The 21999-nt window shown below is 41.7% G+C and overlaps 1 protein-coding gene across 4 annotated transcripts; it reads left to right on the top strand.

The window, feature by feature from the left end:
* The first annotated feature begins 59 nt into the window (after positions 1-59).
* EXD1 (exonuclease 3'-5' domain containing 1) lies at positions 60-21326 on the top strand. Of its 4 annotated transcripts, none has more exons than XM_030452145.1 (12): positions 60-281; positions 758-826; positions 1845-1896; positions 2792-2857; positions 3402-3532; positions 5006-5073; positions 6329-6415; positions 7520-7624; positions 7739-7819; positions 9946-10089; positions 12790-12981; positions 19448-21326. In XM_030452145.1, exons 1-12 carry the CDS (start codon positions 155-157, stop codon positions 19721-19723), a joined length of 1398 nt encoding a protein of 465 aa, XP_030308005.1. In that variant the 5' UTR covers positions 60-154; the 3' UTR covers positions 19724-21326. The 4 variants fall into 4 exon arrangements, with proteins under 4 accessions (XP_030308005.1, XP_030308006.1, XP_030308007.1 ...); XM_030452147.1 differs by having other exon boundaries at positions 107-167; positions 19448-21324; XM_030452146.1 differs by lacking the exon at positions 758-826 and having other exon boundaries at positions 86-281; positions 19448-19948.
* Positions 21327-21999: the final 673 nt, after the last annotated feature.

The raw sequence follows: 21999 nt of genomic DNA, 5'->3' as shown, positions 1-21999 counted from the left end.
GCCCCGCTGTCGCGGGGGTTGGGTGCGGGTTCCGATGGGGCCGCCCTCGGGGCGTGGTCGGCGACTCGGTGTCTCGCCGAGGCCCCTCTCTTGCTCGGTTCCAGAGGTGTCCCGCCGCGGTGGCTCCGTCTCCGTTGCCTCCCGGTACCGCGGCATGGCCCGCAGCAGTGAGCACTTCGGTGCCTTCCTGGAGAGGAGCGTTAAAGTCACCTTAAAATGTGGCGTCTTCCAGGGGGTGCTGCAGCACCTGGGCCCCGAGCGGAGCCTCCTCCTGCGGTCAGGTCGGGGCCCGCCGCCGTGACGGTCAGGGCCGCGCCCCGCCGGCCCTCGGAAGACTCCAGCGCCTGGGGGGGGAGCGGGGGGCCCGGTGCCGTGGGCCCGGTGCCGTGGAGGGTAGAGGCGCGGGTGACTGACTGCCCTGGGCGTCTGTGTGGGCATCTGGGTGCTTCCCGGGAGCCAAAATGGGCCCTGGGATGGATAAAACGTGAAACAGAGCTGCAGCTGCCAGTGCTCTCCCCTGTGAGATGGGGGGAAGCACCCCGGGTTTGTCTCCTGCTCGGTGGAGTCATCTTGTAGAAACCCTTTTCTGCAGACTAAAAGTTATCACTTAACCCATCTGATTATTATTTGTTGTTTTGTTAGTTAATAGCACCACCTGGTCCTATGATCTGCCTTTTTTCTGCAAATGATAAAAGTTTTTGCCACAAACAGTGGAACCTGATGTATGTCTGTATTTTTTTTCCCCCCCTCATTTCAGTGAAGAACTTGGAAACGGGCAGAAGCACTCCAGGACTAAAGATGTTTTTTGGCCATGAAATAGTCAGGGGTGAGCCTCTTCTGACAGCATTTCAGGGCACAGGGATCATACCAACTTGGAGCTTAGCATTTTAATTCTTTTTATCATTCTGATGAATTTTTCAGTTGCATATCTTTTTTTTTCTAAAGTCAGTAGGAATTAGAATGTCATATCAGCCATACAGATTTTATTCCAGTTATCCAGCAGTGAAATAATTCCCCACTTTGCAAAGGTTTTGTAAGTGTACTGCATTAAAGCTTATTAAATACATAATGAGTAAAGTCCACTAATGAAATTAACAACTCTGAAGGTAATCAGATGAGATAAGCATGCCCCTTGTTAGTGTCCTGAAGGCAAGTTACTTGTTAATGTCCTGAAGTCATTGGTGTATGTTCTTGAATGTGGAAGTTTTTCACTAATAGACTCTGCTGGGAAGTTATGCTTAAAGTTCTAGTTAACTTGCTTTTGCTTTTACTTGAATAGGAAAAGCATCTGTATTACGTGGTCTCTTTATGTGATCCCCTTTCAGTGATTCACTGGTAATAAGAATTGGGATTATTTAAGGAAAAAATTTTCTAGTGTATAAAGATCCTGTGCTTTTCTGTTGGCATCTGCTTTGCCAAGGAGCAAAGTGATGAGGGTGAAATAGCAATAAGGCAACTACTGGACTTACCAAGGGACTAACTGACTGCATTCTGCCTTTTTTGTGTCTGTCTGCTTTTTTATATATGTAATAGTCTGTAAAGTAATTCATTGTAGTTTGGTACAGACTTTGGTTTAGGTGGGATGCTAACCTGTTAGTCTTGTTTAAAGGCTAGAGTTCTGGAAAGACACCTTTTCTAGTCTAATGGTGTGAGTTGTTTTGTATAGCCTTGTACATCAGAGTGAATGTAAAATAATTTATACTTCTGAATTTATATTTTTTTTGTATCTATGCCCATGTCCTGTAGTGCTTAGTATTGGTTATAGTTATCCTTTTTGGGGAGATAACGGGTGTCTAAAAGTTGCTTTTCAGCACTGGAGTATAAATTCTTTGTTTCTATTGCAGTGGAATTGCTGGATGAACCAAATTCAGGGAAGAGAACAGCAATGCCCTCTGAGTATGTAGAAATGTTTCTTTCTTTTCATGGTAGGAGAAGGGATGGGATGTGCTTGCTAAAATGTAGAGCCCCTACCTATATATTTAGTATAATACTAATGTTCAGACTCAGCTGTGCCAGGTTTGTATTTCTCTGCTCTCAAGTGGTGAGCAAGGTGGTGACAGAAAGGCCTGTACTGTGTAAAAGTTTCTTTGAAGTTACTGCTTACAATTTGTCTCTCTTGCTTTTTTATCTTTTCTTTCTTTTACCTCCCACTAGTGTTCCTAGGTAGAAGAATCTGTTTGCTCTATTTCCCTGTCAGCCTGTGGTCTCAGGGAGGAGTTCCCATGAGCACTTCTTTTGTGGTAGAACAGTCCCAGGACAGTTGCACAGGGCAGGTTAGGTTTGTACAGGTGCTCTCAAACCAGGTATAAATGTGACTTCAGGAAACTGGTAAAAGTAATGTTACAAAGTCCTGCAGATCCATGTTCCTAGATGGCTTTCCTTTGAGTCTTCTCACAAGATCACATTTGAATAGTTCATTCTTCCTCTTAAGAAGAGTGGGAATAAAGTGGGTTGACTGAATCTTTAAAATATATTTAAAAACGCATAGAATTGTAACTAGCAGTGCTTCTTTCATGCTGCTGCCTTATCTTTTTTCTCCCTGTTAAGTAAGCCTATGTTCACACATGCTTGAATATACTTAACCTCAGTAGCAGATGCCTGTGTTAGCCCTTTAAATGCAGAATTTTAGATACAGGATTCTTCAGCTACATCTAAAGGCTGGTCAGAAAGGTTTTTTTTAATGGCTTTATTCTGTTGAGATAGAGAGGTATATGATTGGAGCTTTGTAATCATAATGGAATGTTTTTATATTAATATAAGGAAATTTATACTAATAAATCCTGTTTCCCAGTGAAGTAGTATTGACCTCAGACTGCCCTGTCACAGAAATGAAGCATGTTGTGACATCTTCAACCAGGTGAATGTTTGCTTTTTTTTTTGTCTTGCTACCATTTGGTAAGATTTAATAACTTCCATTTGATTACAGTAATGTTTTGGTAGTTATAATTGTTCTAAGTATTGATGAACTTTATAAAATCACCTTCCAATTACAGTAGCTAACTAATTAATAAAATATTATTGACTCAGTGTAAAGAGTTGCAGATATTTAAGTTGTGTGGTTCTTAATTATTTATACTTTGAACTCTTTCTTCCCTTAAAACCACTGCTGACCTTTGCAGTGAGCATCTGTTCAGATTCTGCTTTCACCTTTTACTTTCAGAATAAATGTGAAAGTGAAATGTGTAGTTTTGTACATAGTAAGCTTATTGTTGAGTAGCTTGAAGATCTTTAAAAACAATGCACGTTGGTTTGGGAAGTTGCTTCACATGTAACAGGTCATTTTTTATTGTTTATATGCCAGTAGATGGCATTAGATGAAGTAATTTTCTTTATGAAAATGTCCATGCTGGTGGAATATGTGATGTATGACTTCTGTGCTGTGTGTGGCCTTGCTCCTGCAGGTGCACTTCAGCTGCTGAAGGGAACAAACAAGCAGACACAGGACAAGCAGGTTGTGGCCCATGGAGTTCTCCTTGTGTTTCCCTGGAGAGCCAGCTCAGAGCCTCAAATAGGTTAAAATACTCCCCCTCAGGTAATGTAGGTTTTAGTGAAGCAATGTAGTGAGTTTGTCTTTGTTTTCAACATCTTTCCCAGCAGCTGTAATCTCTTGGTTTGCCTCTATCAGAACAGGATGTATTCTGAAAGAATAATGATCACAGAAGGATGGGTACAGAGCTTGTTATCTGCAGACATGCTCTTTGCCTGCAGATACATTCACATCAGAAGGATCTGATGTGAACCTGGAATCTGCATTCCAGGATGTTTATCCTCTGGCTCTCTTGAACTGTGAAAACAGCTGTGCAACACAGCTGATCTTTTGGAGAAATCAAAGTTTTTCAGCCCAGTGAGCACTCCTCCTTATTGTTATTGTTTTAATCTTATTCTTGTTCCTGAAATGTATGTGGCACGACAGACAGCTCAGAGCTCAGGAAGACTTTTGCTCTTGGTTTCTGTGCTGCCTCTCACATGCTCGTGTTGATTTACTTGTGTGGTTCCTGCTTCACACACAGACCCAAGTACAGATCCAAAAGCTCGTTCTGTTCTTGTAGAGCTGTGACAACAGTGCAAGACCTGCACAGGAATTGACCCGTGTGGTGTAGGAGAAAATCAGCAAGGGCTCATGTCATCTGGGAGAGCCTTTAAAAATGTGTTCTTATGATATTTTAATTCACTATTGTAGAGTTTAGAAGATTGTCCCTGTGTTGTCACAGATGCGTATTACTAACGTGCATTTTTACCTAAAGATAGGGGTGTATCTTAAAGAGAACCTTACTTTATCTGTTAGTTAGAGATTGTTAAGATAAAAAAATACTACAATGTGGCTTTCTTGCTTCCTTGCTTCTTTTCTCCCTTTCTCCCTTTCATGTTTTCGTCCTTTCTTCCTTTCTCTCTTCCATTCACTCTCCTTTTCATTCTTCCCTTCTTCCATTTTTCCTTCCATTTTTCCTTCCATTTTTCCTTCCCCCCTTCCTTCCCCCTTCCTTCCCCCTTCCTTCCCCCTTCCTTCCCCCCTTCCTTCCCCCCTTCCTCCCCCCTTCCTTCCCCCTTCCTTCCCCCTTCCTTCCCCCTTCCTTCCCCCCTTCCTTCCCCCCTTCCTTCCCCCTTCCTTCCCCCTTCCTTCCCCCTTCCTTCCCCCCTTCCTTCCCCCCTTCCTTTCCCCTTCCTTCCCCCTTCCTTTCCCCCTTCCTTCCCCCTTCCTTCCCCCCTTCCTTCCCCCCTTCCTTCCCCCCTTCCTTCCCCCCTTCCCCTCTCTTTCCTTTTTCTTCCATGCATAATAATGACAAAAAGTAACACATAACTCACTTTAAAAGATTGAGGGTTTCTGTCAAAAACCAGAATTTTTTTTCATGCTCTAGACCATACATTTTGAATTACAGTTCAGTAACATGTTGGGTGTGTTCAGGAAGTGGAGAGAGGAGAACTGAACAGCTACACCAGACGGGTGATTATAAAACTAAAACATGTACTTTGTACAAAGGTAACAATTGTTTTTTCTTCCTTTTAGAGAAGAAGGAAGAAGAGAGTGTGGAGTACACAGTTGTTGATTGTTTCCAGCAGAAATTTGGCTCAGCAGTAAGTACTGATGAGAGCTCTTGCACAGTGTATATGACTTCTAAACCTGGGTTATTCTGGTTGTCATTAGAGCCATGAGGTGTGGATCCATCCAGATTTTTGAGCACTTCTTTTTTAGGATCTTACACTGGAAATCATTTTTGCATACTGCAGTGAAATTTGAGTATAGGTGGTTACTGGCTTCTTTAATTCAAGTAGAAATAATACCTCTGGTGGCATCCAAGTCCATTTAAAGTGTGGAAACCTGCAGGGAGAGGTTGCAGTGCATGTGAGTTTGCAGTGACTGGATGTGAGTCTGCACTCGTGTCTGTTAGTTCCTTTTTTTCAGCTTCTGTCACCAGTGGCTGGGGTGAAGGATCAGTATTACTATTTAATGAATAATTAGTTTGTTTAGGAAGGGAACAGCATGAGTGTTAGTTGGCATTAGGAGAGGGAATTCATTGTGTCATTTTGGTAGGTGTTTGGATCTCTGGACATTCCTGGACCTTTTTCTCTTAAATCATGTATAACAACATAAGTGGACTTGGTAGAAGTTGGAGCCAATGATAGATTTATTATTAAATTTAATACCATTTTTAGATCCTGAATTAGACCATCAATACTATGGGTTCTCCATGCCATTTTGTGTTTCAGTAACACCAGTTGACATTTGGCCTCATACCATGGTATTTCTATTTCACATACAGAGGAAAAACCTCTTCCCCACAGGAAAAGATTTCCCTGCTCACAGACAGCTGTTGCTAGAAAAGAAACTGGCTTTTTATTTCTGTTTATGCCTCATGCTACATGTGCATTACAGGTTTATTTATCTCAACTGTCTGAAAAATTTCTATGTCTGTGACAGTAATAGGTTTTTCTTTTATACCATGGGAAATAAATGAGTTATCTTTTTTTAACTGAAGGGAACATATTATTTATGTAATCTTAAGGAAGTTCCTAAAACCTACTTAGGATAATTTTCTGGTAGGAGATCCAGAGAGTCTGTGTTTTTTAGTTGTCCATAATCTTTGCTAAATTTATCATTGATGTTCTAAGTTGTGGAATTTTCAACTCTATCTATAATGGACTGAATCTTGTTTATTTCTCCTGGATCCCTATACATAAGATTTGTTGTGCTTTTGGTATTCCATTTTTAAATACAGATCATGGCCAGAAAAATTTCATTTTAGTGTTTGGCCCTCTGCCTATCATTCTCTGGCACTTTTAATTTTATTTTTTATTCCTTTTTTTTTGCTTTGTTTTGTTTTTTGACTAGATACTCCACCTAAAACAGCAGAGTGTTGTCAGTGTAGCAGGAGAAGGTCTTAATTTGTGTCGTCATGGTAAACTCTCATTGCTTGAGGTAAGAGGCAAGTATTTCCCAAAATGTGACATTAAACAGAGGCATAATAGGGGAATAGCTTGTGTTTAAAACTTACTTACATAGCTGGTGTGGTAAGGAATATGATACTCTTCCAGACAGATCAGTTATTTAATAAAAAGTGTTACAGAAAGAATTATGCTATTGTAAGGCAATATAATAATTACTTGTATGTGATATATTTATATAATAAAAATATAATTAATATAAAATATAAAAAATAAAAATATATTAAAAATATAATAAAAATATAATAACTTGTACATAATGTATAGCTTTGTATATAATGATGTAACATACTTTGCCATCTTTTTGCACTTGTGTACAGGTAGAGGTGTTACACAAGTACAGCTGTTACCTATTGAAAACCTGCAAGACCTAATCTGACAATGATACAGTATCTTAATTAGCTGTGATGTTATCAGCATCTGAAAAAGAAGTGTAGAAAGGAGAATATGGTTGCTCAAAATCTATCTGAGTTTATTTTTTAACAGGTTTGAAAGTGAGTGGGTTTTTCCCAAACAAAAACTTGTGTGGGAGTTTGTGCTTCAAACTCAGCTCATTTATGCAGTAATGTCTACAAAATATTTGCCTTGGTATGGCTAAATTGCTTTCAAATAACAACTTTTCTTAAATCATTACCATTTTGAACATAGGCAAAACCTAAATTTTATATCCTGTTTGAAATGCTCAGATTGAAAACAGCGTTTTTTGATAGTGGTCTTTGAGAATGAAAGGAATGTCACAGGCACAAGAATTTTCTTTCAAAATGTCACTGTAATAGGTGTGGGAATTTATTTTAAGTATTGTGCATAGAGTTTGCTTTTGGTATGTCTCAAAATGGTGCATTTGACTGTGTATAGCAAACTACTGGGTTGTTATTTCTAATTACTGGGAGAGTTTCTGAGCACCTCTGGAAAAAACAAGGTTTGTTCATGAATTAGGATTAAGGAAACTAAACCTGCTCTTCCCAGCATATGCCTGTATATAGGAAATGATGCCTTGTGAGCAACAGGGCATTTCCTACTGCTTTGAAATCCATTCTTCTTCTGTCCCTCACTCATTTTCTCTGCAACTGCATTGTAGATGGCAACAAAGAGCCGGATTTTTCTCTTTGATATCTTCCTTCTGGGACCTCAGGCTTTCAAAAATGGGTTACAAATGGTGCTTGAAGATAAAAACATCTTGAAGGTAAGGCTACAGAATATGTGAGGACATTTGCAGTGGCTGAGGTCACTTATATAATCTAGCAACACCAAAAAAGTTGCAGTTGGACACAAATTTGACAGCTTTCTCTTGCTTTAGATCATGCACGACTGCCGCTGGATCTCAGACTGCCTCTTTCACCAGTATGGTGTCCTTCTCTCCAATGTCTTTGATACACAGGTACCCTTCAGATAATCTGATTGGCAATCAAAGTTTCAGCAAGAGACACTTCAGCTTTGTTCAGGGCATTCTCTCAGAGAAGGTTTTACTACACTAGAATGTGAGCTATGTAAATGTAGTGGTTTTGTCCCAGCTAAAAAGAAGCAGCTGGCAAGACTGATCATAGATCATTTAGATTCTTGTGTAGACCCATTTTAAAAAGATCCTTACTATCTAATATTAACAGCAGGTTTATTGCTTGGGTTATTTTATAAGATGTATTATCAGTGATTTTGATCAAACTTGGCACAACCTGAGGTTACTGTGACTTAAACAGGAGCCAGGTCAGCTTGTGCTTTATATTCTTTGTTACTCTTTCTGTCCTTCTCACAGTTGTAGAAAAACACTCAGGTTACAGGTATCCGTCACTGGGAAACAGTGTTGGAAGTGAGAGAACAAACTAGGTTAGCACAAAAATATGTTTTTGCTGGTGCTGGCCCTGGTGGTTTTAGTAGCTAATGTTGCACTGCTGGCAGGAGAATTAGAGACTTTTGAGAAAGCAATTGTGTTATGTTCTGTGATTTTTCACAATGGGCATGAATATGTTCTGCATCAGTGTGTATAACTGATTTGTCCTGGCCTGTATACTGACTTTTATTTCATAGATATGACTGCCTGTAGTAACTCTCCAAAGCCCTATTTGGGCTACATACTAAGCTTTATACAGTGGAGGATTCTCTGAGTCTCTTTCTGATCTTAGTTTGGCCTTTTGCCCCTAGAAGCTATGAAATGTAGAAGTCTGGATTAGATGGGATACTGCCTGCATAATTTGAAAAATGTTTTTCATCCCTGGTTTTGGCCACTTGATGCAAGTGTTTATTCCTTGTGATGAATCACCTAACAATAATTAATTCCTCCCTTCCTCCCTTCCTTCCTCCCTTCCTTCCTCCCTTCCTTCCTCCCTTCCTTCCTCCCTTCCTTCCTCCCTTCCTTCCTCCCTTCCTTCCTCCCTCCCTTCCTCCCTCCCTTCCTCCCTCCCTTCCTCCCTCCCTTCCTCCCTCCCTTCCTCCCTCCCTCCCTCCCTCCCTCCCTCCCTCCCTCCCTCCCTCCCTCCCCTCCCTCCCTCCCTCCCTCCCCTCCCTCCCTCCCCTCCCTCCCTCCCCTCCCTTCCTCCCCTCCCTCCCTCCCCTCCCTCCCTCCCCTCCCTCCCTCCCCTCCCTCCCTCCCCTCCCTCCCTCCCCTTCCTCCCTCCCCTTCCTCCCTCCCCTTCCTCCCTCCCCTTCCTCCCTCCCCTTCCTCCCTCCCCTTCCTCCCTCCCCTTCCTCCCTCCCCTTCCTCCCTCCCCTTCCTCCTCCCCTTCCTCCCTCCCCTTCCTCCTCCCCTTCCCTCCCTCCCCTCCCTTCCTTTCCTCCCTTCCTTTCCTCCCTTCCTTTCCTCCCTTCCTTTCCTCCCTTCCTTTCCTCCCTTCCTTTCCTCCCTTCCTTTCCTCCCTTCCCTTCCTCCCTTCCCTTCCTTTCCTCCCTTCCTTTCCTCCCTTCCTTTCCTCCCTTCCTTTCCTCCCTTCCTTTCCTCCCTTCCTTTCCTCCCTTCCCTTCCTCCCTTCCCTTCCTCCCTTCCCTTCCTCCCTTCCCTTCCTCCCTTCCCTTCCTCCCTTCCCTTCCTCCCTTCCCTTCCTCCCTTCCCTTCCTCCCTTCCCTTCCTCCCTTCCCTTCCTCCCTTCCCTTCCTCCCTTCCCTTCCTCCCTTCCCTTCCTCCCTTCCCTTCCTCCCTTCCCTTCCTCCCTTCCCTTCCTCCCTTCCCTTCCTCCCTTCCCTTCCTCCCTTCCCTTCCTCCCTTCCCTTCTTTTCTTCTTTCCTTCCATTCTTTTTTCCTTTCTTCCCTTCCTTCATTTCTTCTTTTCTTTCTTCCTAGACTAATAGAGTATAAAACTTACAAGTCATTCCTAAAAGATGCAGGGGACCTCTTTTTATGTAACTTTATAGCTTAAAGGGGTAACATTACTAACTCTGCAGCTGTATGCAGTCAAAATTACAATTAGTTTGTGTGCAGTGGACTTTACTAACATGCATCCCCACTGTCAAACCTCCCCATTCTCTGCCTTGGGTTGACAGCTGCTGCTCATGGCTTGTTGGTGCCTCCCATCACAGGTTGCTGATGTTCTGCAGTTCTCAATGGCAACTGGAGGTTTCCTTCCACACCGTGTCTGCTCCTTCCAGGAGTGTTTGATGCAGCACTTGAAGATACCTTCCACGTGGCTTGCCAGCATCAAGTGCAGGCAGCAGATGGCTTCAGTGAGTGATTCAGTGAGGCACCTTCTGAGTGGGATTGTGGATGCTTGTGTTGAGTGCTCAGGGTTTCTCAGGAGAGAGTAGTAAGGGAGCTGTGCTTTGCCCCCATCCTGAGATGTCTCTGTCAGTTTTTTGTTCATTTTAAGAGCATGGCACTATGGGGTGGTGAAGTTGCTGTAGTTAAGGACATTTTGTAAGCATGACTTGGGAGGCAGATGCAAGCTTTAGTTGGCAGAAGTACTTGTGCTGATATTTCCTAATAGCTCAAACTTAATGGGCCACACATTCCAAAGATTTGGGGAATGTAAGCTGGATAAATAGAACAGACTTTCAGTTGGAAGAGACCTACAACAAGCATGAAGTCCAACTACCTCACCAGTTTGTGGCTGACCAAGTTAAACCATATTATTAAGGGCATTATCCAAATGCCTCTTAAACACTGACTGCCTTGGGGCAGCCACCACCTCTCTAGAAAGCCTGTTCCAGGGACCACCCTCTGGGTAAAGAAATGCAACTGAATGTCCAGTTTAAACCTCCCCTGGCACACCTCTGACCCATTCCCACCATGTCCTATCACTGGATAACAGGGAGAAGAGATCAGCACCTCCCTCTCCACATCCCCTCTCCAGGAAGCTGTGGAGAGCCATGAGGTTGCTTTTCAACCTGCTTTTCTCCAATTTAGACAAGCCTAAAGTCCTCAACTGCTCCTCATAGGACATTCCTTCTGGCCCTTCATCAACTTTGTTGCCCTCCTCTGGAAACATTTAAATATTTTCACATCCTTCTTAAATTGTGAGGCCCAGAACTGCACACAGTATTCAAGGTGGGGCACCACCAAAGCTGCATACAGTGAGTAAAACCACCCCCAGATTCCTTTTCTGCAGGGCTGCCTCTCTCAAGTTACACTTTTGCTCAGAATTACTCTGTCCCAGGTGCAGAACCTGGCATTTCTACATGTTACATTTCATCCCATTAATCATAGTCCAGTGCTCCAATTGATGCAGATCCCTCTGCAAAGCCTCTTGTCCCTCAAGGCAGTCAGCAGCACCTCCTAGTTTGGTATTATCAGCAAACCTGTTAATGGGGCATTCACTTCTGCACTGAGATGGTTGATAAATGTAGTGAACAGAACTGGCCCTAAAGTGAACTCTGAGGGGGCAGAAAACTTCCAAAGATGCTATTAAATATGGGAAGTAGATACTTAATCAGACTTTACTATAGAGGTAGGCTCATGAACAAGCTCTGTCCAACAAGAACACTTTTTTTCTGTCTTCATACTCTTTTGGTAATTTCCTGTGCAAATCTGAGTGGGTTTTTTTGTATTACCTGCTCATAGACTTAATCTTTTTCAAAAGCTTGGATTAAATGTTATTTGACACTGCAAATCAGTGAAACTTGGAACACAGTTTTAATCTTACATAAATTTTGGAATTCTAATAGTGCACCTGAAATTTTCAATTTAGAGAAGCCATCATGGCAAATCTAAAGCAAATGGCAGTATCCCTGCCTTAGTTTATGTCTTCATTTAGCCATCTGTTACATCAATGACCTCCCAGTGATCCCCTCCCACCCAAGATGGGGAGTTGGGAAAGGGAAAGGAGACTCATTAGTTGAAATAGAAGCAGATTTAGTAAAATAATAATAATAATTTAAAAATACCAATACAAAGGACACAATGTTATACTCAGACCACACAGTGGTCACGACCTGCACACTCTGGTGAATGCCAAATGTCAAACACCTGTGAGCACCACAGCTCCAGCAAGAGCAAATGGTGACAGCAACCAGGATGCCCCTCAGAGGCAGAAGGACAGGTGAGGCCCTCCAAGGATGATGGCAGCATTGAGGAAAAGCCAAATATTTGGTAAACTTCCCTATTTATAGCAAATGTGACATTTATGGTACAAAATACTTCTGTTGGTCAGCATGGATCAGCTGCCCTGGCTCTTAGCACCTGGCTAACCCCAAACTGCCACAGACCTCAATCACTATGGAAACTCACCATGGCTGGCCACAAATTAAAACAAAATATATTTTCCACTCTGTTCCCACCAAATGAGGTGCTGCAGCCTTCTCAAAAATGCAGCTTTCCTGCAAAGAAAATGGAGTGTATGATTCTATGCCAGTGAAACCAGAAAAGCCAGACCAAATCCTCCACTGGCCTGAAAAAAAAAGTGGAAAATGAGTGTGTAATATGTGTGTGGTAAGTACCAGTAGAAGCCTCTCTGCAGTGATGGTTTTGCTCAGATTATCACAGTCGTGGTGCTTAACTGGGACTTAATTTCCTGTTCTTCTGATTCCAGTTGTGATGGCTGAAGATGTTACTATCCCCATCTGTTTCCCTGCCCTTGATGGGAGTTTTTTTTTTCTTTAGATCTTTCAGCTCTTAGCAATCCAACCTAGTTTCAGAGCTGGGCAAGAGAGAATCTAGCATTAAATGCTGGAATAGGTGTGTGTTGGGTTTCTTGGTGGTTTTTCTTTTTTTTTTCTTTTCTGTTTTTGTATTTTTTTTAAAAAAAAAAGAAAAAAAAAGAAACAGTCCCTCCTCCACAGCTGGCCTTAGAAGCTGCAAGCATTCAGTAGCTCTAAAAATAGATACCAGCATTGGGAGATCTGTTGTATACTGCAAAATACAGTGATGAAAAGCTTAGTTATAATTTCTGCTACTTAAATAACAGATTTCATTTGCATTGGGATATACAGGAGAATCCTGACAAATGGTTCCTGAGACCCCTTCCAGCTTCTCTGCTTAAAGCACTTGCTCTGGAGGCTCTGTGCCTTTTGCTGCTCCACTCATCTCTAATGGATACCTTGATGTCTGACCTGACAGCTGTAGTACATGATTATTTACTTACTTACCAGACTGGCTCTGGAGTTCACCTGAGGAGCACAAAGGTAGGTATGGCCTTGTCTGTTTCTCTGGTAATCTGATCTAAGGTTCTGGTGGATAAACACTGGAGGACATAGCTGCAGGAGCTTCCTTTTCTGCAACTGTGCACCCCACTTTATGTACCTTGTTTCTGGTGCACAGTCATGATGTCTGTATCCACCTCACTGCGTTTCATCTTAGTCCACTGGCACAAATCCACCTCAAGTTAGAGTTTTGGGTGGTGAGATGCAGCTGTTAAGGCATGGGCACAGCTACACAGTCCTTGTGTTTAATGTGAGACTGTCTGGGCTCAGGAGCAGCTCTGTGTGTGTGTGAGGGCATGAGGAGTTGTAAAGTGTTGGTACGTGGAGCTGCCAGGGTTGCTTTGTTTGGTAAGAGCATTTAGTCCCCAAATCTTGTTCTGTTTTTCTCCTGCTCTGTTGTCACTACTGCTGAGCTCTTCTGCATATACTGTCTGTTTCTGAGAAGTGTTCTCTCTTGTTTGCCAAAGATTTTTATTTCTGTAAAGGCATCTCTGAACTATCTACTTAATTTATTTTCACCTGTGTTATCTAAAAAAAAAATTAAGACTTTTCATTTTTGATTACATAGAACCAGTAGTAGTGAATACCCATATATCTTGGAGTGGCTCTTGTATGGTGGACACTTCTTTAACTGCTTGCTAATTATTAAAGCATGGCAGTGGAATCAGATTTTTGGTTAAGGAACTCATCATCCTGCACTAATGAAAAGCAAAGGTCCATGCAAACTAAACAAGTAGTGATATTGTGGGCTTTTTCTGCCTTCTCAAGTAATCTTAGGAGGGCTTGCAATAGCTTTGTAAGATATTGCTGATATTAAATTCAGATGAAAAGTGAATGATCAAACATCCTCATTTTTGAGAGGATGAACAAGAGACTGAATTTACATGATTAAAATCTGTTACCACCTCATTTTTGCATTTTTTGTCTTGAAATATTTATTAGAAAAAGAGAATGCAGGTCTGTCTTTATGAAAGAAATTGTCTTTTTCTTTGCCCTGTTTTAACAAAGCACTCAAGCATATGCTTGAATCCTTTGGGAATTGCTTAAGGGCACAGAGCAGTAAATCCCATTATTGAGGATTAGAAGAAGATTAGTTTAAATAACCACAAGAGGTCATAGTTGCTTCATGATGGAAGAGGTCATATGTGAAAATTTTTTTTCTCTTCAGTGGACAGCTAAAAAAAAAAAGAAGGTTGTTCAGAGAAAAAAAATGAGTTTAACATCTAAATTTCCAATGTGAAATGCATTCAAAAGTAAGCATGACACAAAGTAGAAAACAGTCTGTTGAAGTGAAGAGTACAAATTCTCTTTTGCACTAGATTGCTTGTAGATTTTTTTAAAAAGTGGTACCCAGGTTACTGAAACCAATCCTTTTATAAATCCATTTATTCTGTAAGATTAGCCAGGGAATTAATCCAATCCTGAGCATTTCAAGTGGCATTTTGAAGATCTGTTAAATATTACATCTGATAATCATACTTCTTGCAGTTGCTTTAGAAATCTTCTAGTATGGATAGTACAGGTAGCCATTCTCACTGTCATTTCATTATTCATAATTTCTTATTTCTAAATGTTATGAGAAGATCACACAAGTGAAAGTTTCTTCTATTTTATTTAAAATCTGCTTGCAGTACATATTTAAACTCCAAATATGGAGTCTGGTTTAGTTAAATCTGGTCTCTTGCTTCAGTTTCTTCACTGATAAGGTTAACAAAGTTAAGGAAATCCTTTGCAAATTGATGAGTTCAGCTAAATCTGCTTTCAGGACAAAAAAAAAAGGGGTGGAAGGGGAGCTTTGTTTGTGCAACTTCTATCCTTTTTGGCTAAGCCCTGAATCAAAAGCCTTTATTCAGATCTGTTTCTCAGAATGAGGTAGCAGTCAGGATACTTCCTGCCATTCCATTTATTGTACTGCACTTTCATGGATCTTTACTGCTTAAGTTTGTCCATCACTAAGTGATTCTGCCCCTGGACTCAGCCCTGGTGAGGCCACAGCTTGAGTCCTGTGTCCAATTCTGGGCCCCTCAGCTCAGGAAGGAGATTGAGGTGCTGGAGCAGGTCCAGAGAAGAGCAAGGAGGCTGTGAAGGGATCCAGCACAAGTCCTGTGAGGAAGGGCTGAGGGAGCTGGGGGTGTTGAGGCTGGAGAAGAGGAGGCTCAGGGGAGACCTTATCACTCTCTACAACTCCCTGAAAGGAGGTTGGAGCCAGGGGGGGGTTGGGCTCTTTTCCCAGGCAACTCTCAGCAAGACAAGAGGGCAGGGTCTCAAGTTGTGCCAGGGGAGGTTTAGGTTGGAGATTAGAAAGAATTTCTTTACGGAGAGGGTGATCAGACATTGGAATGGGCTGCCCAGGGAAGTAGTGGATTCTCCGTGTCTGGAGATATTTAAAAAGAGACTGGATGTGGCACTCAGTGCCATGGGCTGGGAACCACGGGGGGAGTGGATCAAGGGTTGGACTTGATGATCTCTGAGGTCCCTTCCAACCCAGTCAATTCTATGATTTAGGTTTGTGTTATTCCTTCTTGCATTTTGTGGAGCAGCAGCTGAAAGTTACCTGGAAAATGCTTGTACTGAACTGTTTCCCTTTTTACACTGAAGAATTTTCCCTTTTTACACTGTCACAACTTACACTCGTGCATCACCTTGGGCAGTATCAGGATATATTTGGTGAAAAAGGTGCCTTGGCTTTTGTGTGTGAATTGAATAATGCTGAGTAATGACCAATAATGTTGAATAATGACAGCTGGGGCAGATTCAGCTCTCCTGTGGCATCAGCAGGGTCAGCCTCTGGGAGCAGATCTCAGGCAGACCCTGCTTTTCCTCCTCTTTGAAACAGCACCCAGAAAAAGCAGAAATGCATGATGATGGAGTAGAAGCCAAGCCCCTGAGAGCTGAGGAGAGACAAGTGTGTGTAAGAGTGATGAATGGAATTGTCACCACCTTCCTTGGGCTCTGTATGAACAGTCTCTGCAGTCAGTTTTCCACGTGCATCTCTTGTTCTTCAGTGTTTTTGTGTGGTCCAACAGGCCCTGTTAGTGGCAGGATACTAGAAGAACTTTCTGGATAAATGCAGAGTTGCTGCTAGGGTCAGACCATCCCTTTGCCATATTCAGGAGTGCTTGATTTCAGACTTGTGCATAATTGCATGTACCTGTGTTTAATTTTGTTTTGTTTCTTGAACATGGATGATTAGTGTGGGGTTTGTTACAGATTTTTCCAACAGTAGCTTGTACTTTCCCTTTACTTCAGGCAAGTTTTCATAAATAATTTTGTGGGAACAAAGTCCTAGATTGTCAGAGGCTATAGACAAGCTGGTAGGAATGAAAATTAATGAGAGTTTATTGCTTTTACAGCAGTGTTCTGGTAAGAGCAGAGAAAGCAGCAGTTCCATATTTTGTGCAAATGGTTTGGTCTCTAACTTGGGTGCCATAATTTACATGAACAATTGCTGCAGCCACTGGTGGTTTCACTCTGTTTTCAGCCATCATCTCTTCCCCTTAATCTTTCAGATGCTTTGCTGGAAGTTACAAAGAAACAGTCCTTATGATCAGCCAGTGGATAGCTGTTCCAGCAAGACTTCCACCTTATTTTTGGACAGCCAAACACAGCCATTTGTCATTTGATAGGTGTTTTAGCAGTAATAGAAGATGTACCAGGGAGCTGGCCCATGAGCTGGTATGCCAGGTGGATAACAAGGTGGCTGGATGCAACTCCATGGATTAGAGCTTCCTTTGGGAAAAGGTTGCAGAAAAGATGGGTGTCATGCATCCTAGCAGTTGATCCCCACAGTAAAGTATTGCCAGTATTCCACAGCAGCCAAAAATAATAATTCAATATCCTTGTTGATGTAGTACTGGGAGAACAGAAGGAATTGGAAATTTGAGGGAAAAAAAAAACAAAAAGAAAGGCATGTCATTGATCCTGGAAGTTCTGGAAATATATATTGTCACTTTCTGTGGCTTCTTCTGTCATTGTCTGCAAGCAGTAGTTGAGTCTTCTGAAAAGTGGGCACTCCCTCCTAAGCATCTTGAGTTTTACCCTCAAACCAGGTGCAAACCAGTAACTGCCCATCCCCAGTGCTTCATTATCAAACCCCTCAGCTTCCCCCTTCAGCATATTTCTCAAACTGATAATCTTCCCTCCTGCTGAGAGGGAGAACTCAACACAAATTTCCCACCCTGAAGGTCTCTGCAGTTTCCTCCATTTTCAGCAAAGCTGTGAGGAGTAGTTTTTCTTGTGCAAGCATCAACTAAAATGGGTTTCTGTGCAGCTGTCACTAGGGAAGGGTTAGTGAAGGAGCTGTATGTGTTAAATATGTAACCCCTTGTAGCTTAATACTGTGTGTTGGTAAATGCAGCTGCATTCTGATGTTTAGGATTCAAAGAAACAAACATAGCCTGGAAACCCCTCAGTTAAGGAAGGAAATGTTCTGGTAGAGGTGCTTTCTTGTTGGAGTAGTGATAGTTCACAAGCAGAGCTGTAGGACCATGGTGCTTTAGGACCCCTGTGCAGCCAAGCTGATCTCCCCATGCACTGAAGCTGCAGTAGATAAGGTGCAGTGTAGGGTATAATAGCAGATAACATGTTCCTGACACATGATGGAATAAACTCTCTTCACTGGCTACATATAATTGCTTTCCTGAACCAGTTTCCCTAATTAGCAGGTGAGTTGGGACTGCACACATATTGATCATTGTGAACATACAGTCTGAATTTTTGTGCATTTTAGTTTTGAATGGTTTAAGGTGTAGATTTCCTCTCACTGTAGAGTACTGTAGAAAGCTGGATTTACATTCTTCTGGTTAAACAGAACTGAAGGTGGGGTGTTTTCAAGTAAGTGCTTGCTCTTCTGTTCTTCTGTAACCCTATCTGAACTATTTAGCTTTCCTCTGATCTGTGCAGACTTCCAGACCTACATTTTGTGAGGCATGGCTCCTGTTTACAAAAGCTGCTGGAATTCTTTTCCAGTGCATCTCAGCTCTGTGTCTACTTGTGGTGTTCTTAGTTTTTCTACCACTGTGCTCACACTTACATCTGACGTAGCAGCATGTTGCTTCTTGTATCTTTTCCGGGATCTTTTAACATTCACCATCTTCTAATCCCTGGGTATCAAGGCAGGTTTTAAGCAAGATTCCTAGAGTTCCTAGTTCAGAGTTTTTATCTTCCCCACTATTAAGGAATTCTGGGTAAAATCTACCTTGCTCTTTGTATTTTGAATATCAATATTAAGTATTCATGAGACAATCTGAAACAGATTCTGGGTACATAATGGATGGTTTTGGTGTGGGAATCCCCACATGTTTTCATGCTAAATGTAGAAGAGAAAAAAAATTTGTCTTTTTTACCATGCTGCTTTTGTATTCTTATCACTTGGCCCTGCAGCATAGTTGATATTCTGTGCTCCTCTCATGTTTAAAGGTTTTTTCATTGGTTCTGTGATATTTTTTAAATATAAGTAAAATTTTAAATATTAGTAAAAATTAGTAAAATTATTCTGGAGTGGCTCCTTTTTTTTCCCCCTGTAACTTCATTGTCTTCATTTGAATGTGGCTCTGCTTTCCTGAAGGAACTTCACAGTATCCATTCTCCAAGCCTAGTCCTGCCAGTTTCATTTAATGCTTTCTGTGATTTTTGGCTGTCAGGGAACATTTACTTTACACTGGTTGCATTTTGTCTTGAAGTTGTCTCCATGCTGCCTGCTAGGATTGAATTTGCTTGACTGCCTCTTACAACTTTTTATCAAGTTTCCTTATTTGTGTAATTCTGCTTACTACACCTGAACATAAATGTGGAATTTTTTTTTTATTATTTAATTGTTCCTAAAAAGCTGCTGAGCATTTAAGGAACAAATGGAACATTTTGAACAGTGTCCCATGCACTGCTCAGGACTAAATCAAGGAGTCCATCTCCCTTAATGTACATTCTAAGCAGCTGTTTTGTTGATTTGTTAATTATGTTGACTTTTTCCACGTAGGGGTTTTCTTACAGGAGAGAAAACCATGATTTCTAATGACAAGCTGGGAAAGCTGCCTTTGCTCTTACAAGCAAACATGAAGTGATTATCCCTCCTGTTGGTATTCACAACAATTTCATAATGCAGAAAAGGTGTTTCAGGAGACATTTAAGTCCTATATGTGAAATACCACTTAAATCTGGAACATCTTCATAACGAAGGAATAAACAATAAATGCAAGTCTACTATTTTTCCATTTAATTTTCATTCCAAAGAAAGAGAGGGGAGGGAACTCTTCTCTGCAGTATTGTTTGTGTAAGCAAGTAGTTGATACATTCCCCAGATCTAACAAGAGATGATTGTTCTGTTCCATTGCCTGATAGAGGGAGCTCTTATCTGGTGCTAACACAAGCAGAACGTGTGTGTGTGTGTGTGTGTGTGTGCAAATGTATTGTTTTGATTTTTTTTCTGTTTCTTTTCTCTTTCCCTTATCAGCCCAGTTGCATGGAGCTGCCAGAGGAGCTGCATCAGCTGGCAGCCACCCAGAAGCAGAGGCAGAAGAAAGCAGTAAAAGAGTACAGAATGAATGAAGATGGTCTTTTGATCAGACCAGTCATGGAATTAAAAGAGGAAAGTGATCCACAGAAGGATGGGAACTGCAGAGGTGACAGCAATGGCTTTCCCACAGATAAAGCTGTGGCTCAGATGACATCCTTCTACTCTGAGGATTTGCTTTCTCAACAAAAGCTTGAAAATCAAAATCAGGTGTAATTATCTGTGGAAGAACCTTATACCAGCCTCAGGCTGGCAACTTGGTGAGCTCAGACTGGGTATTTTAAGATGTCCACATGGGCCACTCCCATGCAGAAGTGTCAACAAAAGCTCCTTATGTTTACAGTGACAGGTAAACCCATTGTTGAATAGAAACAATAATGTCCTTTCTTTCAAAGTAAATTCCTTCTTCTTTTCTCGAGGTCTGTTCTTGGGATCCATTTTTTTCAAGAGTTATTTTTTATTTTAAAACAGTTTGGGTTTTTTCTTACATTGTTATCATTATGTCTTAAATTGTATTAGGTCTTTTGTTACCTGTTGCAGGTATGTAAAACTTGCACCCAACCCAGATATGAAAATAGAGGAGCTTATAAACTGCCTGTTCATTGAGATTAGGAGGAATTTGCTTGGAAAAAGTAAAAAAAATCTTCTGGCCAAGCCATGTGGGCTTACTTTATATGCAGATAAGACCCTTCACATAGGTATAGAGCAGTCTTTCATTGGAGTGAAGAAGTTGACACCCTAAATAACCACTCTACTGGCAAAAACAGTGAAGAAGTGGAGTAATTTTCTGACAAGTCAGTTATTTTAGCTGAGAAGTTGCCTGCCAAAAGTTGTGTGACACTGCTGTTTATCAGCAGGGCTGTATCAAACCCCTATAGATAAGGCTGCATAACATTAATGTGGGGTGTATATGGACAAGTGTCCATATACAGAAAGGGGAAAGCAGGCAAATTAGTTTAAAATATGTATAGCTTTCCCCCATGAGCAAAATTAGGTAAAACTGGTTATTTCCACTATATTTGTTTTGCCTGCTATTTGCTAAAAGTGCTTTCAATCCTCCAGTTGACAGCACTGCTGTGCCACATGACAAATGGGACATGCCTGAGTCTTGGAACTTTCTGGCCTGTCACTGTGTTTGATTTGCCAGCACAGGTATAATTAAAATTCTTTGAAGTTCTGGATTTTTGCACATTTATGTATTTAAATACATAAAAAAATACTACAGGTCTTGCCACTCAAATGCTTCAACTAGAATGAGGAACACCATATTGAAATGTAAGGAGAGTTTTGCTCTCAGGGTTGTGCCTGGCTGTATGAACATGAAACAGGGGAGAAAGGAAGAGGGATCAGTGTCCTGCACAGGCTGCAGCCCAGAACAACCTGAGCTGCAAATGTGTTCATGGTAACATCAGGTCCCAAGGGAAACAACATCTCCATGTGAGTTCTGAACCAATTCCTGACAGAGCTCTTTCCCTCTGGAGGTAAATGGGTGCAAACAGATGCCTGTGGTGTAGCTGTGCATTCCTTTTAAATACTGTTAGGGGAAAACAGGTTGGGGTTTGTTGTGGGGTTTTGGATTTTTTTGTGTTTGGCTGGGTTTTTTTTTCCTCTTCAGAAGGTTTGTAACCCAGCAGTATTTCAGTAGTTCTCTTTGAAAATAGAGATGGGATTTGCTGGTTTCTAGGAGTGGCTGAAAAACTTACAAGGTTTTCTCTTTGTCAGTAAGTTTTCTACACTTTAAACTCTTAACAGTGTTCTATAATCAAGCTGTATGGTTCCTTTGCCTCACTTCAATTTAGAAAAATAAAACAGGTTTGAGAGAAGTTTGTCTTACAGGTTTTTTTTTTGGAGGTTGGATCTGTTCCATTTGGTCTGCTAGAAGGTGCTGGTAGGGGACTGGGCACCTCTCCAGCACTGGAGCTCATCTGGAACAAGATTCTTCCAAGATTCTTCCAAGCACTGCTACAAAACAGTGAGGAAGGATGTGGCACATGCAGACAGCACAGGAGCACTTAGATTGGCACAGCTGAAATAATCTGGGTCCCTCCAGTCCTGTTAATGGAGAGAGAGAAAGAAAATGGCAGTAGCTCTGGATAATGGAAGTAGGGAGGGAACAGTAAGCAGGATGTGAAGGCATCAAGTCTGGGATGGAGAAGATTTCTCTGGGTGTCCCTGTGCAGGATACAAACCAATTATTAATGGCATCCTTCTTGGTAAGAGACTGCACTGCTGCTTTCTCAGCCTCTTCCTAGGAGAGGTCAGTTTCTGGCTGGGAGCTGTATTATAATGGAATAAGGATTTCCAGGCAGGATCTTGACAGTGTAATTAAATCTCTGCCACCGTGTTGTTTTGATTAGCAAAACCTTCCTGGGTAAACATGACCACAGCTTTCCCCTGGTGTCTTTGGGGAACGGCATGAAGAACAGACTGGAGTCGAGTCATTACTTGTGCACAAGATTGAAAATGACAATTTTCTTAAAGGAGAAAAACGA

The sequence above is a fragment of the Calypte anna genome, chromosome 5A, assembly GCF_003957555.1.
Source record: "Calypte anna isolate BGI_N300 chromosome 5A, bCalAnn1_v1.p, whole genome shotgun sequence".
Taxonomy (NCBI): domain Eukaryota; kingdom Metazoa; phylum Chordata; class Aves; order Apodiformes; family Trochilidae; genus Calypte; species Calypte anna.
Note: the sequence above shows the minus strand (reverse complement) of the source record. Positions and strands in the feature narration are given on the sequence as shown.